The 19695-nt window shown below is 31.7% G+C and overlaps 1 protein-coding gene across 1 annotated transcript; it reads right to left on the reverse strand.

Moving 5' to 3' along the window:
• Positions 1–4727: 4727 nt before the first annotated feature.
• On the reverse strand, positions 4728–9717 carry LOC147399976 (uncharacterized). Its single transcript, XM_086445562.1, has 3 exons — positions 9044–9717; positions 5871–6087; positions 4728–5703 (listed from the first exon to the last, which is right to left on the reverse strand). The coding sequence occupies exons 1-3, from the start codon at positions 9314–9316 to the stop codon at positions 5189–5191; spliced, it is 1005 nt and encodes a 334-aa protein (XP_086301688.1). The 5' UTR covers positions 9317–9717; the 3' UTR covers positions 4728–5188.
• Positions 9718–19695: the final 9978 nt, after the last annotated feature.

A 19695-nucleotide genomic window follows, 5' to 3' on the forward strand; every position in this document is an offset into this window, starting at 1 on the left:
AAAAAAAAAAAATTCAAATGGAACTGAATTTAATTTATAAATATAATTTTATAACATTTATTAAGACTAGTGTCCTACTATCAAGTTTTTTTTACCCTTTCAAACAAGAAAAAAAACCCTCAAATAACTTTAGGGAGTAGTGGCCGTTTGGCCTCTATTAATTCTTTTTTGGAAATTAAATAAATGTGGGTGGGTACTTTGGGGAGAGAAAGTGTGAGTGAGACGTATCACACAGTAAAATTGAGGAGATCCGGGGGTCTGTCCATTCTCTGCTGAAAAGTAGGACTGGTTGCCTCCCTTTAGTGCTTCTCTCCATCATTTTTTCTTCTAGAGTTGCTGCCATCGGACTAGGGGTACCATTGACCCCTTCTAATCCTCGAGATGTCCAACGATGGAATCTAGGAAGGATAATCTCACAGTGTAAACTCCATGATGAGGCTCTTTTAGGACAAAACTGGGAGGGTAATTTGGACATTACCAGTTTTGGTTTTTTTTATAATATCTTGGGTCTTCTAGTGAAGACACATATCTCTTGAGCAGGTCTTCAATGAAAGACCAATACGGATTATCTAAATACCCTTTCCTCAATTCTTTACACCAAAATCCTTTGATTTCTTTAAAAACTCTTTGTTTTTGAACTCTTCAATCTTTTATGTTAAAAGTCTTTTAATTTTTTTTAAAAAAAAAATCAAATATCTTAAATTTCTCTAAAAATAAATTTTAATCGGTTTGAAAGTTGAAAGAGGGAGAACCTTGAGCTCATTTAAAAAAGAAAAAAAATTATTTAAAGGACCTTAGCGGAGGAATTTTTTTTCTAAATAATCCCTAAATTTTATATGATCTCTTAATAGTCTATTTAGTAAATTTTTCTTTTTTCAATTAGACCTCATCTACCACATTTCTCATAATTGAATGTCATAACCATTCGATCTCATTGTTTTCATCCAAAAAAATTGGATTTTTGATATTTCAGTCGAGTTTTGAAAACCTCATTCTGTCTAAAAGAATTTAAGAAGGAAGAAGAAGAAACAATTTTCTAAAGGTTTTTCAAACATTTTTTAATTATAAAAGATTAGAATCTTCTAACTTTTTTTTTTCTTAGTTTTTAAATGAAAACCAATCAAGAATGATTCTTTTAGTTGGAAATCATCTAAACAAGTTGTTATCTCAAGTTGTTAGTTAACCTTTCCATGTATTGTAGTTGAAAAAGCTCAAAAATAAAAAAATGGGGTGGATTTTACCAGTGGTGAGTTCGACAATAAAAATTGTGAACTCAACAATAAATAAAAAAAGTGGTAAGTTGGCCAATACTGAGAGACCATTAACAAATAAAAAAGATTAATAAATGTCCTATCTAGCTATCGTCCAAAACTTAGGGATTGTTTAGAAATAAATCCCTCCACTAAGGTCTTTTAAGTAATTTTTCTTATAAAAAAAAGAGAGAACCTTGATGTTCATGGCGAATCTCAAATTTTTTTACACATAATATGAGTGTTTGAGATGAGGTTTAAAATAAGGCATTTTGGTTAATTTTCATATGGATCGAATGATGATCATTCCCATTAGATTATGAGGTTGATAATTAATTTTTAATTTCATAATTAATTATAAGGATATTAATGACATTTGATTATTTGTATAATTCATAAACCGAAAAATAATAATTTACATAAACACAAGTAATAATTTGTTATCAAAGAATCAGTCACTTTTCTCTCACTTTCTCAAAAAAAAAAAACAAAAAACAAAAAAATGTCCCTAAAAATATTTTAAGATTAACGGGCTCAATTGTTGTTTTATATCTAAAAAATTAATTTATCTTCAATTATTTAATAAACATTCTACCAAAAAAACAAAAATTTTTTTTTTTTTTTTTTTGAAAAAATAGAAAAAATTCTACCATCCTCAAATAAAAGAGTGTTCCGAGACGAATCCTGCAGAGAATAATATGGGGATTGGTGAGGGGGTCAAGAGTCTCTAAAACTCTCACTCTTCAATACATTGAGTTGTCACGCTCATCCCATCCCCAATTTGGTGCTGAAAGGGATACTGCCAGTGCCAGGGACCATTCAACTCAAATATAAAATAAAAGATAGAGATAGATCATCCACGTGTCGCTATTCTAGACAAATAACATATGCCAAAATCAGATTCGTCCAAAACAAGTTCCTGGAAACAGTGGGAGTCATGTTGGACCGCACGATCGTACCTGCCATGTTACGAGTCCGATGGATAAAAATAAATAAAAAAAACGCCCCATAGAGGGAATTTGGCCTGAGATCTCCAATGTCAGATAATAAGTCATTGGGGGTGCAACTTGATTAGGTTTGATCCTATTTCAGGTCAAATTGAGATCGATATCAAACCGAACAAAAATGCCATTGGAATCAAACCAAACTAAACCACCCCAAAGCATGTTGTTGTTGGGTATAGTGGCCAGGGCTTCCCAATCTAAACCTAATAGAATAATGTTGAGTGACCTAAGACCTCACATAGCACATCTTGACGTGAGAGTGGATGGGGTGTGCTATGTGAGATCCCATCTTGAGATCACTCCAACACGACTTCACCTGTATCAATATTAAAATAACAAAACCTTGTTTTTTTAAAAAAAAAAAATTTTAAATAGGAAATATCTTTAATAAAGTACATTAACTAAATTGCACCTTAAAATAATAAAAAAAAATTCTAAATCCAAAATATTGCATGTAAATCATTCATAGGGAAACTCAAACATACAGGGGAAGTGATAATATAATATCGGATGGAAAATATTAAATGGCTAGACATAATCGTCTCCATCCACATTTGCCATTGAACATGTTCCCTTTGATCCAATCAAACATAGAAATTTAAGTATGATTGTGGTGTGGTGCTACAAGCCCGAGAATATCATACATACAGGCTCTCTATCAAACAAACGGCGCTGAGATAGGAAGATATTCTTAAGAGATTTTCCAAAGGCGTGACATAGAGATCCCTAGGAAACATTTGTTTTTCCACTCATCACAGCCGTATGTTTAACAAAATGACGTTAAGTTAATGCCTTCATCTCCAACCTCATGCCAAGAACCACATCGATTTTTCTCCCAAGAACATACTGCTTCATCCTCTACGCTTTGAAATCTCTTCAACCTTTTTGGCATGAGATTGAAGCAATGGGATTTCGGTAAGGGGTATCAATGGATGCCCTAAAGAGGTGGGCTCTAACTAGACTAGCCCTGGACTAACTCTACTGAACCCTAGCGTGGCCTTAGTGGCTCGGTCTTGACTACTGGATTTAGATAGAGAATAAAATGACTAAAATTCAATATTTCTAATGAAAAAACAAAATTTGTATTTTTCAAATAAATAAATAAATAATTTTTGTGTGTGTGTGTGTGTGTTATCTCTTATTAACCTATAAAGTTTATAGATGCTGGTTAAAGTTTAAGTAGACCATACATTTACTTTTATATAACTAAATATAAATATAAATATATTTTGAATATTTGATTTAGTAGCGGATCAAGCTGGGCCGGGTTGAGCACTATAAAGCCCTAGCACAGTGGATTTGACGGGCTGAAAATTATTGAGCCTGGCCCTACGTTTGCAGGCTCCATTGGCCTGCTATTGATACCCTTACTTTCTGTAGAATAATCAGGTATCGCTAGCTATAAAGTTCGTGTCATTAGACCTGATAGAAGTGCTACTTCTTAACCAAAGGAGACTTGGAGTTGGGCCGCTACCCAGCTACATAAGATCCTGACTGGTGACTACCAGGAAGACATTATGTTTGATGATCTAGATCTTCACCACGACAGAGTGTTGGAGGTAACCATCTTCGGGTTGGTGAGATGGCCAAGTCCACGCCTCAAGGATTTATCCCTGGTGGGGGGCCGCATGTGCCCGACAATTAATCAGGTGCTCTAAGAGGCCCAAGTACCTCAGTTCAAAACAAAAGGAGTGATGGTCGATCTTAACCACCTGATTAATCACATCCTTCATGACAATCAAAATTACTACTTGATAATAAAGAGAACTGCTAGCATATTGCTTCCTGTCTAAACCCATAACATATAAATTAAAAAAGATGAAATTTCTAAAGATATTGTTGAAGTCTGCACTGCTGATGATGCCAAGGCCTGGGTTTAAAACCGTTGTGGTTTGTGGAGCCTGATGTTATGGGTCAACAAGGAGGTATTGTAAATCAACCCAGGCCTTCACGCTGGTTGAGCTCGACGGTGAGCTCACTGGGGAAAGAAAATTTTCCAAGGGTATTTTCGTAATTTCACTAATATTATGTAAAATCCTAATTAAATTTCCTAAGGTATTTATATTTCTTGTTTGGTAAAAGGGTGTAATCTATAATTGCAAGTTTTCTCTTCATAGTAAAATCGGTATGATCCATGGACGTACCTCAATCTAGAGGGAACCACATAAAATCTCCATGTTTCTTTGTGTGATTGCATCTTGCGTTTGTTTGTTTTTTTTTTTCGGTTCATTTTCTAACCAAAAGTATGCCTCCAACGACTAATTACTGACCAGTAATCATACTTGCCAGGTTAAAAAAGTAAAGAAGATACACTAATTTTTGAATGCTTTCCTAAAAGTTAAGCTGAGAAGCACTGAGACCTAAAGAAAAACAGATTGCAGTAAAAAATTCAATAAAAGCAACAGGCATTATTATATTAACAACTATAAAAATAAAATAAAAACCAATTCAAACCAATGAATCAGACAAGGGCTGCTGGTAAATATATTCAAATTGGAATTTATGGGAAGAGGAAACACCGTATATATAGAGAAAAGAAAGGGAAAAAAAAAAAATAGAATTTTCAATGCCCGGTAAAATAAAAGGCAAGGAATTTATTCTATAAAAAAAAAATAGCAAAAAAGAACAAATATAATCTGCAAAGTGGTGCACCAGGATCAAGCATGTACCAAGTAGTGGCTTAAACTTCAAAAAATATATTTGCGAAGTACGGTTGCTCCACCAAGCATCCAAGCTGTACAGGATGCAAAATGAAAATTGTTCCCCCACCACCATGTATGGAGTGTTATAGTTATTGATGTTAGCTATGTGAACCACCCATTTTATGGTTCTATTTTATTTGATTCTTCTAGAAGAGAAGCCTCCCAGTATAGTATTTTTTTTTTTTTGATCAATTCCCGGTATAGTATTTAATCTGACAAAATCAATTTTGTTTCACCCAACAGCAATCTGTACCTCTTCATGGGGCTCTCTGAACGAGTGTCTTCGCCTTCCCAGCTTCAGTCTCCGGTTATTATCACTGTTTATGGGTTTCAACAATTGTTCCGCTTCGATTTCAGATTGGAGAGAAGTTTTTAAGCTCTTCAAATGTCCAATGCACTGCTGATGATCAGAAAAATGGGCGTCATGGTTAGTTTCTTCATCTGGACAGAGCTTTCTTTGATAAGTGGAATACCACTTAGCTTCCAAATATGCAAAGGACCTCCATGGAGGTAGAGGCATGGAGTTCTGCTTGAGAGAGTATCTCGCAGCTTCTACCATAACTTGAAGAAACTGTTTCAGCTTGGAAAGAGAACCAACATAAACTACTGGAAGAGAACTCAATATTCCATCATAAAATTTGACTGCTCTTGCAATTTCAAAGTGGCTTCGGAAATCAATATCGATGATCAAACGTTCAGAACTCCCATTACCACGATGAATGAGCACATCAATATATTCATAATCACCTTAAATAACAAGCAATACAAAAAAAATTATAAATGTGAGATAAAAATGACCGAACGGATGACCCTAACTGTCCCATCATGACCTAACACATGGTTGGTCAAACCACAAGAAGCAATAAAACAATCAAGGGATGGTAGATTGGAGTTAATAGATTTATCAGCTGTACCTCTTGGGATCTTCCCATAATTCTGCCATTTGGATACACATACAGCTGCATCATAACTGGATGATCTCAAAAGCTTTGCCAGAGAAAACCTGATGCAGCTGGCATTGCACGAACTTGATTTCACAAAATGAAGTTTCGTCTCATTGATAGAAAGTAATAGAGAATGCACTGTCGACAACAATTCGCTCTCATATTGATCCACTTTGTGCTTGTATGACTACAGAATAACATGCCATTGGCAAATCAGGCTAATTAGCTATCAAAAACTACAATTAGATGAAGATCAGGTTCACTGATAATTATGTAAGGCAGCTAACAATCCACAAAACATAGCATTTTCCTAGAATCACATGTATTGCATTCAATGTACTTGACAGACAACAGGATACACAACACAATTAAACTATGTCAGGAGGTATACATGATCCCAACACTCACGAAATGGTTGCATCACTCCACAATATGAGTGTCATAACTAATTAGCTGGTCCACAAACTATATAACTTAGAGGCAGAAGAATAACATATTCATGAATCAATGGAACATGCAGGCTCATCCCATATATGTTCCCAGACACATTTTTGGATTAACCCCACCTTACAGTCACATAAACCAGATTACATTGTATCCAGGATTTATGGAGCATAATGTTGGGCAGGAGGATACTGAGATGAACAAGTCGCAAGATTAGGAACAACGGAATACAAAATGAGAGTATAAAGGCAACTGCAATGAAATAAAGGACAGGCATGAGGATACTGAGATGAACAAGTCGCAAGATTAGGAACAACGGAATACAAAATGAGAGTATAAAGGCAACTGCAATGAAATAAAGGACAGGCATGAGGACACTGAGATGAACAAGTCGCAAGATTAGGAACAACGGAATACAAAATGAGAGTATAAAGGCAACTGCAATGAAATAAAGGACAGGCATTTGAGATTGCTCGGTCAAGTGTGACAAAGGCCACTGATAAAATGGAATAAATTTTTTCATAGGCAAAGAAAAATTTTACTAGTAAAAGAATAAAGAGGGAGGCTAAGATAGCCACCCAAGAACAAGGAGCCCAAGACAATGAAGGGTAAAAAGGAAACAAGAACAAAAATAAAAAACAGCAACACACAAAAGCTCTCATCTAAAGACAAAATCCTTGAAGCAAGCCCCTCTAAAATCCTCGAACACTTTGCTCCATTAGAAGATAAGCCCTAAGGTTTCATATAGCAAACCTAAAGAATAAGGGAAGGGATTTGGTGAATATGATGATGATAATAAATAGTCAACGATCAATGATTTTACAATCTTTCCGTCATTCATCTGTCCAAATCTCAAACCAACAGAATTGGATACATTTTCTATATTCTCAAACAAGAATTGAATGATTACTTGAATATTAAAACAGTTTCTCTCACTATCCAATTGCATGGAAAAATATGCATGGTAAGGAATTTTAATGAATTTATGCCTATGGTCTGATGATGATAATTAATAAACTACAGTCTAAGCTTTTACAATCTGTCCGCCATTTAGCCACACTAATCTCCTACCTAAGGGAGTGGATACACTTTCTAAATGCCTATGTTCCTGAAAGCCACATGAAGCACCAAATTGGATTTCCTTTTTCAATTGCTAAATACAAATGATTATAAAGCAGACCAAATATCCATTAGGAAAAATAATAACTAGAGCAAAATTAGGGCGAAAAGGACTGAAACATCCATTAGGGGGAATAAGAGGAATGAAAGGAATTATGCTACTCTATATGAAGGGAACAGAAGGGCACCATTACCCAGTCTAATGATCATTAAAATCTTGATTTCCTTCTTGAGTTGCAAGCTACATAAGCTATTGCAAACCAAAACACCCATTAGGGAAAACTACAAGCAGAGCTAGACAGGACAGTTTTCTCAAGGCTTGACACATGGCAGAAAGAGAATTACAGATGGCTTGGAATACATCCTTCCTCACTTTGAAACAGTTTCAACTTTCAACCAGGTATTAGGGGCCTATGGACATATACTAATTCAACTTTTCTAACTACAAACATGAACCATGTTAGAAGTAACTGACAACTGAAATCTTGCAAAAGAACCCCACCTTTGACGACTTCTACCAAACCTATCCAAGGTAACACCTTTTCCTCGATCACCCTTTTTTTAATGGGTAAGCTAGAACCTTGTTAGCAATCTCCTGTTTAATTCTTGAAAAATTCACGAATTTTTCATTTTTTTCAACTCCGGATTATTGAACTATTATGAATAATTCATGCATTTTAAGTTTAAAAAGAATAAAACTCGGTGGGAAAAGCATGCTATTGTAACTTGTTATATGTTGCAAAGTGTAAACTTGTAAGTTGTGACATGTAACACAAGTCGACTTTGAAAGAGGCCATGCTTCAAAATTTTGGAGGAATCCACCTTTTTACGTGACAAATGTCCCTTTTATCCTCTACATTTATTTGAGAAGACACCTTAATTTTCCAAATTGATGATTTGTCCCTTGACTTTTGGTCTTCTTTTATAACCCAATAGAACAATAACCTCAATGCCCTCCTTATCACCACCGTCATTATTACCATTACCAATATATCATTACCTTCACTATCACCATCACCAATTTCATCATCACCATCACTATTAACAACACTATCATATTACCGAATTTTTTTAAATGAGAAGGGCAATACACGTATGAAGCATATGCCACATATTTTCCATTTATTGAATTTTAGACTGGATTTTTGCAATCCAAAATCAAATAGAACTATATTACACTTATCAAAAAAACAAAAAAAAAAAATCAAATAGAACTCGAGTTTTTCACAAATCGAAATTTTACCGAATTCCAAATTGCTAACAAGGAGCTGGACTTGAACCCGCAACCTCAAAGTTGCTTTCCAATGTGTTTAGCCCTCAATCACTAAATTAAACAATATTGGACTGGCTTATATCAGTATTTGTCTTATTATTTCAAGTAGTTGTTGATTATTGTTTTATTTTATTTCCATAAAAATCTTATAGGTTACATTTTATCACCTTATCACATTAAGAAATAATTATCGTTTAACTTAACTTAAAGCAAGATCACTACCAAATAAGCCAAATATAGAAGAAAAAGACATAATTTAAGTCTAAATTTCACATAAACAAAAAGAACCATTGAAAGATAAACTAACCGAAATCTTCTCAGAGAGATGAGCAACATCACAGATTCCAGAGTCGCTATCACTGCTGCACCATGAATCTGTCCCACCGCTCTCATTCTCCAAGAAATCTCTCACCATAACAGCTAAGTCATGCTCGCTTTCATGGCTGAAACCACCCATCTGACCATCGAACTTCCCACCACCAGCAGCCACTCTGAACCACAAATCTCCAGCAGTGGCACAGATGCGGCAATCAACCCCACCAACTTCAACGTCCTTGGGTTCAAAACCCTGGATACCCATATTAACCAAACCCTAATTCCTCTAATACATTAAACAAAAAATAAATGGAAAATTCATAATAAAAAACAGAAAATTGACCCACAATCTGCTTCAGCAACGTTAAAGAAAGAATCAAATGAAGCTATTCCTTCAAATCAAAGAAATACTAAATTCGAGACGCTATATCAATTCTGTTAAACCCTAGCTCATTTCGAGAAGAATTCTATAAACAAACCAATAGAGTTTCTTCAAACTGATTCGAAACTGAACCCGACTAGAATTTCGTGAACCCTAACTTCGAATTTTGAAGAGCTAGGAAACAAACACAAACCCTAATTTTCTCTCTTTTACGTTCAAGCGTTTATTTGATAAAGAAAGGAAGGAAGAGTTGCTCTGCAGTCGGCAACCCAAGGACACAAGGAGACGCAACGAATATGAACATATATATATATATAAGAACCGAGGAAGCGTGAAATGACTATAATACCCTTATACTTATCTTAATGGCTATTTGACTTCCCGAAATTCTGGGTAAAATGGATAAGAAATTTTGAACCTGGACGGCAAAGCATGGTCATTCAGAAAAAGCGGTTAGAAATGGATCCTGTACGATAAGATTCACCAATCTTTAGTGCAACCTGCGTTCAATTTATTTACATCTGGAAAAAAATGGTTGACCCAACCGTCTGTTTAGTGGGCCCACATTTGTGTGGCCACAATTATGAAATCGCATTCGTAGATCATATATTTCTACTTGGTTAGGATAGCAAAGATTCTCCCAGCTATGAATAGTAGTTGGGACCCTTGTTAGCAATCACCCTTTTAACACGTGTAAAATTAATGAATTTTTCATTTTTTTTCTATAAAAGTATTATTCTCCGAATTAATGAATTATTTTGAATAATTCATGAATTTTAAATTTGAAAATACTAAAACACATTTTTACAAATTTTTATAAAACTCGGTGGAAAAACAATGCTACTATAACTTATTATATGTTGCAAAGTGTAAATTTGTAAGTTATGACGTGTAACACAAATTTACTTTGAAGTGATTATGCTTTAAAATTTTAAAAAAAATTCACATTTTTACTTGACAAATGTCATTTTTATTTTTAAAAAATAATGACATGACTCTCTAAGTCTATTTGGAATAATAATCTCAATGTCCTCATTATCACTACTATTGTTATTATCATCACCAATTTCATCATCACTATCACTATCTTATGGTTGGATTTTTTGTTTTCGAATTTTTGAAATGAAATGGATGATACACATATGAAACATATGCTTCATATTTTTCATTTATCGAATTTGACCGGATTTGTGCAATTCAAAATTGAATAGAACTCAAAATTTTCACGAATCAAATTTTTACCGTATTCTGAATTGCTAAAAAGGTTTGGACTGTTCAAAAGAGAAAAAGGAAAGTAATCTAAAGTTTGCCCATACGATGGACAATCCAGATTCATTGATTTGCTTGCTCCATTTATTAATAGTTTAGGGTTGGGATCTATGGAGTTATGCGAATGAATTCATATGTTCACGCAATGCAATCATGTAGTCTAAATCGTGAAAATGAGAAGTCCAACAATTAAAATTTATCTTAGAAATATGTGATGTATTATCGAGATATACTTTTTTATCTCAACCGTTAGATTTCACATTCACACCATGGAAATTATGAGAGACATATGAGTTTCTAATTCCATACTTAAACCTAACCCAATAGCTGAATATTATTTTGAGAGAAGAGTGAGTATTATTAATTCTTTTATATATATATATAGACAATCTTGATTTTATCCAATAAAGAAGAAGACAATTGATCAAAATAAGAAGTTCAAGGTTATTAAAAAAAAAAAAAAGGATAAAATATATTTGGAAAACACTCCAAGACTTCAACTAACTTAGCAAGTTGACACCTTTAATTGTATACTTGGTTAAGTAATTATAATAGCAATCTTATGCATTTGAGAATAAAAATTAGTTGATTAATTTTTTGAATGAGTATTTAAAATGTAATCAAACTATTTTAATGTCATATTTAAATATTCTCCATTTTTTTCGTAAAAAAATTAAATATCAAATATGACCTAGAGCCACATTATTCCTATAGGAAGTTATTGAAAAACAATTAATTAATTAATTAATATTTATTAAAAAACAATAAATTTGTTGAAATGGTAAAAAAATTGTAATAAAATGGTGGTTGAACCGGCATTTAACAATAGATCATCGTACCCCTAGTCAAAAACAACGGTCCAAATGTCGTTTTTTCAAAATATGGCAATTGAACGGTCGTTTCTTGTGAATTTATCCAATGTTCAATTCCAACAACTATAAACGATTATTTAAAAAGGGCAGTTGGACCGTTGTTTTTCACCAATTTACTCATCCAATAGTTATTTAAATTTTAATTGAATATTTGTAGAATCATGTCAATTCAATAACTCATGTGTTGATATATACCCAATATTTGTAAAATCTTGGGCGAGTCTATCGAGTTTATGAAAAGTTGATCAAGTTAACCAAGTTCATAAGAACTTTATCGAGTCTATCAATTTTAGATTTTATTTACTATTATCATGGGAGAATGCCAAATAGGTGTTTATTTACACCAAATTTTAGAAGATAAAAAAATACCCCCAGTCTTGAATTTAATCTCATGATTATTAATGTTATTTTTACCAAAAGAATAAAATTCAATATCCCCAATGTTTGAACTGGTCCTCTTACTGGTAGTAGTACGAATAGGAGACCATCGTGACTTTATTAAGCCTTAAGCAATCAGGGTTAAGCTAGTTCATTGCCAGAAAGCAAGCAGGAGCTCGTACTTAGATCAGAGGACGCTCATCCCAAGTAGGCATTGAAAAATTGGATTCTTAGATCAGATTCGGATGTACCCCAATCCGTTCCCAAAAACAAAAAAAAAAACAATCCGAACATATTTTAATATTTTTTTTTATTCTTAATTTCATAGAAATATATATAGATAAAATATTTTAGTCTTTTTGGTTTCCCTCTATATTTGTAGTTGAAAAATATATATATATCTATATATATATATATATATAATATATATATATATATATATATATATATATTTTAAAATTTTATGTGATTTTATATTAAATTTTTTTTTTTTAAACATTGATAATTTGAAAATAAGGCATATGACTGGATCAGATCGATTTTAGATTAAGGCTGGAATGAAACGGATCAAATTCGATTCGAACATTTATTAATAGGATCAGATTGGGTCGGGTACATGTCTAGTTTCAAAACTTGTTTAAGACGTCTTGGTATCAGGCACGGACGAGATGGACGGCTAAATCAACTTTTTGGACGAGATTTATAACCCTAGGTTCATTTTTTTTATTTTTGAATGAGTCGTCTTAACGTATCAAAAAACTCATCCAAGAAAACTCGATATCTGACATGGATGAGACGAGATGTGAAACCAACTTTTAAAACCATGAGTACATGTTAAAAAGATTCAAATCGATATTGGAGTGGTACTGATCTGGTATCAATCCGATTTGTTGCCAGCCTTACTTATAACCACATTAGTTTCTAGATTTTTCAAATCATTATTATAAAATATTATTTTATTTATAAAAGCACCTTAATTTATATTTAAAATTATTAAAAAAAAAACTTATTCTATATTAAATGATAAAAATATGATTCAAAATTAGACTGTTTATTTAGGTTTTTAAAAATGATTATAAGGGAAATTTATCAAATAATTACTAAAGCATTTAAAAATACCAAAAGTATTACATGTGTTGACAAATCATTTTCTAGCTAAGTATCAACAATATGTAATAAGTTAGTCAATCCTTGTAACACTTTCTGAATAAAGGAAGAGAACTACTACTATATATTTCTACACCAAAATTTTCTCACAAATGATACAACCCTAATGAATGATAGAAAGAATGGAAAATGTGATTATATGTATCGTCGATATTGTTTGCCTCTTTGGACCACTTCAACATTGATTTACAAGTTCTTTGATTTATCACAATTTCAGAGAAAAAAAATTGATATCATCATTCTTCTCCTAAATTGAATTATTATATTCTGACATCATTCACTTCACATTTTTCATTTTATTGGGGTGCAATAAGTAAAAGTTGGGGTTCCAATAGAATATCTTCAAACAAAAAAATGCATATAAATTTTCTTAATTATAAAAAAAATTAAATCCTAATTTTTTATTTTTGTAATACACTTGTATTTGCACATGCCACCTACTTGCTTTATATAAAATTATTAATTTTTAATAATTTAAATGTTTGTGATCTATGAAAACTAAGATTGTGTGAAAGGTATTAATCTTCTTTATAATAAAAAAATATAAATATTTAAATAAAATAAAAAATTAAAAAAGTAAAAAAATTTGGCATTTGATCAAGGGATCAAAATGGCGCTTGGAGGAGCATTTTTCAACTCAAGGAAAGTGAAAATGAAATTTCTCCTAATTTTTCATGATAGGTATTTTGGTCCAACAAACATTATAATTTTGTAAAATGGACGTTGAATTGCCATTTAACATGAAACAACGGTTCAACATCGATTTTCTTACCTTTTCACAATTCCAAAAAATTATTATCTTTTTTTATAAATATTAGTTAATTTTTAAATAATTTTTTGTTATTCTTATACTTTTTTTTTTTTTTTTTTGTGGAAAAGTAATCAGGGTTAAGACAGACCCAAACCAGCTACAACCTTAGGAAAAGCATATCCTTACTATCTTGATCAAGAGTAGACAACAGATCTCTAGAGAAAGAATTACAATCAAGCCCTTGGCATCCCACATTTTGCTTGAGTAGAAACAATCAAATCAGTTGTCCTGTTGGCTTCTTTAAAAATGTGAGAGAAACGAAACTTCTTGAAGGCTAAGGAGTCTTCTAATCGAAAGAACTATATAATGAACATGCCAATGAATATTCCAACTATCATTGCGGATGTTGATAGCAATAATGGAGTTGGATTGAACCTAAACCCTTATACAATTGTGTACAATTGCCCAACGGAGCCCTTCGAATATACCTTGATGTTCACGGTGAATAATAGATCTAGGGTGATCGCATCCAGCAATAGCGGCCCTCGTGGTCTCGAACAATAGCACCAAACCACCTCTAATGGAAGAGAATGCACTATCTGTGTTTAGAGTTCACACACCAGGATCCGGCTTATTCATAGACTAAGGTGCTATTTGTTAAACTGAAAAAAATAAGTGTTGAATAGCATTAAGCGCTGAATTTAAGTGCTGAAAAAGTTATTTGTTTAGATGCTGAATCATATTTGTTACACATTGCTAAAGCTAGTAAATTGTCTTTGTTATCCTTACAATCATATTATACATTGTTTGCATGTTTCAAATGCTTATTTATCATCAAACATAATAAAATATATTATTTCTTATAAAATTAAAATACAATTCATTTTTAAATAATAAATAGTACTCAAATCTTTAATTTATAAATAATAATTTCTATTTATAAAAGCCCACAAATTTCAAATTAAAAATAATAATGTCATACAAGTTACCAAAATTTGAAATCAACATTAAAATAACTTAATTTTGGATGAATAATTTTTTATGGAAATGAAGAATGTGTAATTAAAAAAGTACCCTATGAATTAATAAGGGCAACCCACACCATAGCCAAATTTTGTTTTGTTTTATATATGTTAAAGTTTTTAGAATGAGCAAGTTTTTAGTGAGGATGGTCTATATGGTCTAGAGATCATCATCACCAAATCAGTCCACTTTGAAACTTCTAACTCGTCAAAAATAGTTTTCAAAAAAAAGAATAGACGATTTACGGTTCATGAACTTGTTTTGATAGGGTTAGAAGTTTCAGGATGTGCTGAATTTTAGTGAGAATGGTTTCCTCATTGTAGAAATCATTCTCATCAAAAATCAACTTATTCCAAAATTTTTAACCCATATAAGACAATAATTTAGCCATGGTGTGGTTTACTAATTTGTGGGGTGTTTATATACTAATGAGGAGATCATCCTCATAAAAAATCAACTCATTCCAAAAATTTTAACCCATATAAGACAAAATAATTTAGCCATGGTGTGGGTTTATTAATTTGGGGGGTGCTTATATACTGATCCATGGGATATAAGAGGTAATATCCTTTTAAGAATAAGGGCATACTTGTCCACGCTCAAAAAAACGAAGGGCATACTTGTCCGTGTCGAAAAAAACGAAGTGTTTACCGCTTCAGCACTTTTTTTCAACATCAAAATAGTGCTGAATTTTTTTCACTTATTTTCAGCAGTAAGCGCTGAAAATATAGAATAAACAAACGTGTTATTTTGACAAAAAATGCTGAATTTAATTTTTTTTAGCAATAAGCGTTGAAAAATAGTGCAAACAAACACTGCCTAAGTTTTGACATATTCTAAATTGCTAAAAATGTTTAAAAAGTCATGAAAAGTACATTTGCATTTAATTATAAAAATAGTAAATTTTTTTTAAGGTTTCAAAAGCTCTACTTAGCAAAGTACCTGCCTTATCAATAATAGATTCTTGAGTATTTTTATTTTTCTCTCTTTCATTTTAATCTCATGAGATCGTGAAGATTATGTTGAGAAATGCTCAAATAAAAGTATTGGTGTCAAGTGGGTTGAACCTAAATTCTAATTTAAAGAACACTAATACTAATAAATATAGAAATAAATAAACACAAAACAAAATAGCACAAAAAAGTATTAACGGGTTTGCCGCACAATGTTAGTCAAGTCACAAGTGCTACAATGATTGTCCTACGTTGATCTACAACATCATCAAAGATTAGGGATGTACAAACTACCCATTACTTGAAAATCGAACCTAGACCGAAACCCATTCAGGTCGAATATAAATTAAACCAAACTATTTTGGTATGGGTTTGGTTTCCACCCCTGAAAATCGGACTGAACCAATCAAAATCCGAAAAATTCAAAAAAAATCTGAAGTATAAGGATGTACAAACTACCCATTACCCGAAAATAGAACCCAGACCGAAACCCACGCAAGTCGAATCTAAATCGAACCAAACTATTTTAGTATGGGTTTGGTTTCCACCCCTGAAAACTGGATTGAACCCATCAAAACCCAAAGAATTCAAAAAAATTCCCCCCACCCCCACCTTCTATCTTTGTAGTTAAACAAATGGCAACAAAATAACTATTTTATAATAGTCAGTTACCAATCCAAAAAAAGTTTCTTTATATATAGGATTTGTACAATGGATAGCAAAGTAAATATTTAACTAGTTACCAAATAGGAAAAAAAAAACGTTATATCTTTCATATTTCATACACTAGGCAACAAAATAGTTATTTTATGGTAATAAATAATTACCAATCAAAAAATTTGTTTCTATCTTTATGTTTTATACTTTATACAATAGGTAACAATCCAATAACCATTTTTCTTTCTATATATATGATTTGTACCACTAAAAGCAAAGTAACAATTTAATTGTAATAAATAGTTACCAAATAGAAAATAAAAGGTTCTATCTTTATATTTTATACTATGTATATACAATAGACAATAGAATAAAAAAAATTTGTTTCTATTTTTATATTTTATACATTATACAATTGGCAACAACAAAATAACTATTTTATGATAATAATATATTTTAAAATATATAAAGTAAACTATATAAGTTATTGTAAATTTGGTTTATCCGAACTGATCCAGAATCGAAACTGAATCCGAAATTTTCAATTCGATTCGATTTTGGGTCCTACCTTTGAAACAAAAATCGAAATTTTTGGTTTGGTTTCGATTTCAGCCCTACTCATACCGAACCCAAAGATTCGGTTCAACCCGAACGTACATCCCTGGACAAAGATTATAAGCATTTTTTCTATTGCATTTGCTTATAAACTCCCAGTTACTTGAATTGGGAGTCTCTCTCCATTGCAAGAATTTAAGTTCTAATTATAACACATGAAATAAGAGGTGGCAGGTATTACATCACATCAACATGCCTTCGTAGAGTGATATTTGACTCACAACCCAAAGATGTTTGACATATGCACAAATGACATAAGTAATATAGAGATAGTCCATCGTATAAAGTTTCTATACTTCTCTTTCTTCAAATAAAGTTTTTCAAGTCATGTAGTAAGAGTGATGTGCATCCAAATATAATTTATTCAATTGCAATCATGTAATGTAATTTCTCTTATCATTGGTAAGTATGAATTGGGAGTTAATCAATTTGACAGAAGATCCTCACCATCTATAAGTTCATTTTTAAGTTGCTTTCAAGCTTTGCATGCATCATGTAGTATAAGCATTATTGAATGACAAGGGTGGTTAGAAATTAATCCCTCAATGTGAGATAATCTGTCCCTTCAAGTCCATAATAAATTCCTTATGGACATATATATAACATACATAATCTCATCTCTCATGCATTTTATTTTTCATATTGTTATTCTTTTAATTTAAAATATTAAAAAATGATAAAGTTAAAAGGTGATACCTTAAGGTGGAGAGAATAAGATACATAACACTTTTTCTACTCTCTAATCAGACCTTTTTATCTAGACTCGAACTCTAAGTAGACAATCATTTTCCATAAATGAAAATCATTATAATGACATGAAAATTGATATAAAAAAAGAAAAATTATTTCAGGTGTCTATTCACACTCATTTTTAAAAAAGAATTGTGACAATTTTAAACCAATAAATAATGAGATTTTCCTAGTCGAAAATCACGTCGATATAATTATTATGTCATTAATGTGTCATAAATATTGAAACATAAAAGGTATCTCAAATATCAATTATTATTTAAAGATTTTTTTAATCACCCATTCTTTGCTAGAATTTTGTGGAACTTTTTCATAATACATATTTTAAAATTTTTGATAAAATATAAAGTACGTTTTAAGATATTTTTCAAATAATTAATAGTTAAACTTTTAATTTGAGGAAAAAAAAAATATTTTCCTTATTAAGTTGTTTATTAGTTATATGGAACGGATCAAGGGACATATGAAAAAACATATGTAAAAATAATGTAAAATTAATAAAATTTCAAAATATGGGTTAAAAGTTTCAGATTGAACCGATTTTTTGTGAGGATGATCTTCTCATCATAGTGACCATCCTCGCAAAAAATCAGCTCAATCCAAAACCTCTAAACCATATTTTGAAAAACCATTGTTTTTACGTATGTCCCATGAACCGCCTCCTTAGTTATATTTATATTTTATTAATATTAATGTGAGTTTTTCATTGAAATCTAGAGGCTTGTAGTGCTTGAATCCCAATATGGTGATCTATGTGGGTAATGAAACTTAATTTATATTGGTAGATATTGGTTTATGGTTGTGTGACTTTATTCTTAATAATGATATTTTATTTTTGACGGTGGAAATGAATCTTATTTTTTTCAATTAAAGTTGGAATTTTATTAAACATATTACATGGGCCGGGTTAGGTTATTTATTTAATAAATGTGATGGATTTGAATTTAAGTTTTTGACATGATTATTAAATGGGTCGGATTTGAATTTGATAAATTTTCATAGTACCCTTACCTTGACATGACACAATCCAACCCATACCCATCCCTATTCTAATAAACTAGCTAACACGTCATGATTTTCACCGAGAAATTAAACACAAAGTCATTTAAAAACTGTCATTTTCAACGTCTAGTCAAAAGCTTTTCATTTTCTCCAAAATATATGTCGACTTCAACCTCTTAAATAATTTATTTTTAATTATTCTACCTTACCTTCAATCAAATTATTTTTAGAAAAATCTTCATTTCTCTCTAAAAATCTATCATCTTCTACTTCCCAAAATCTTTGAGGTTGTTGATGTTTTAGTGTTGAAGGAGATAGTTTTCAATCTTAAGGTTGATGATGAGGGAAATATATCTTTGAAATTGGAGATGACTGGTTTTAGGGGATAAAAATCAAGGGTTTTGTTAGACTTTGAATATGAGGGCGTTTAGGTCATTTTATCAGTCTTTCAAAGTAGAGCGAGGCCGAGGGGCATATAATCTAATTTCTGAAAAGTAGGATTAATCACATGGTGATGGATACCATAGACTTATCCTTATCCAGCACCGCAAAAGTGATTCATAGATTATAAAATCTAGACCAAAAGTAGCCCAACATTCATTTTGCCTTATCTGAGTCCGGCTAGTCTTACTAAGCTAGTAAGAATTTCACCCTCATTAAGGGTCGTTGGGCTCACCTTGTTGTATTAAAAAATATGATCCAATGATGCAGGGTTGCAGAGGAAAAAATTCTATGAATTTTGAAAAAGAAAATCCAAAATATATTATTTTTCATTGTTGAATTTCAATTTTAAGTTTAAGAATTATGTGAAAGTTCGATAGTTGT

This window comes from Akebia trifoliata, chromosome 6 (assembly GCF_017979445.1).
Source record: "Akebia trifoliata isolate Shusen 1 chromosome 6, ASM1797944v1, whole genome shotgun sequence".
Lineage (NCBI taxonomy): Eukaryota > Viridiplantae > Streptophyta > Magnoliopsida > Ranunculales > Lardizabalaceae > Akebia > Akebia trifoliata.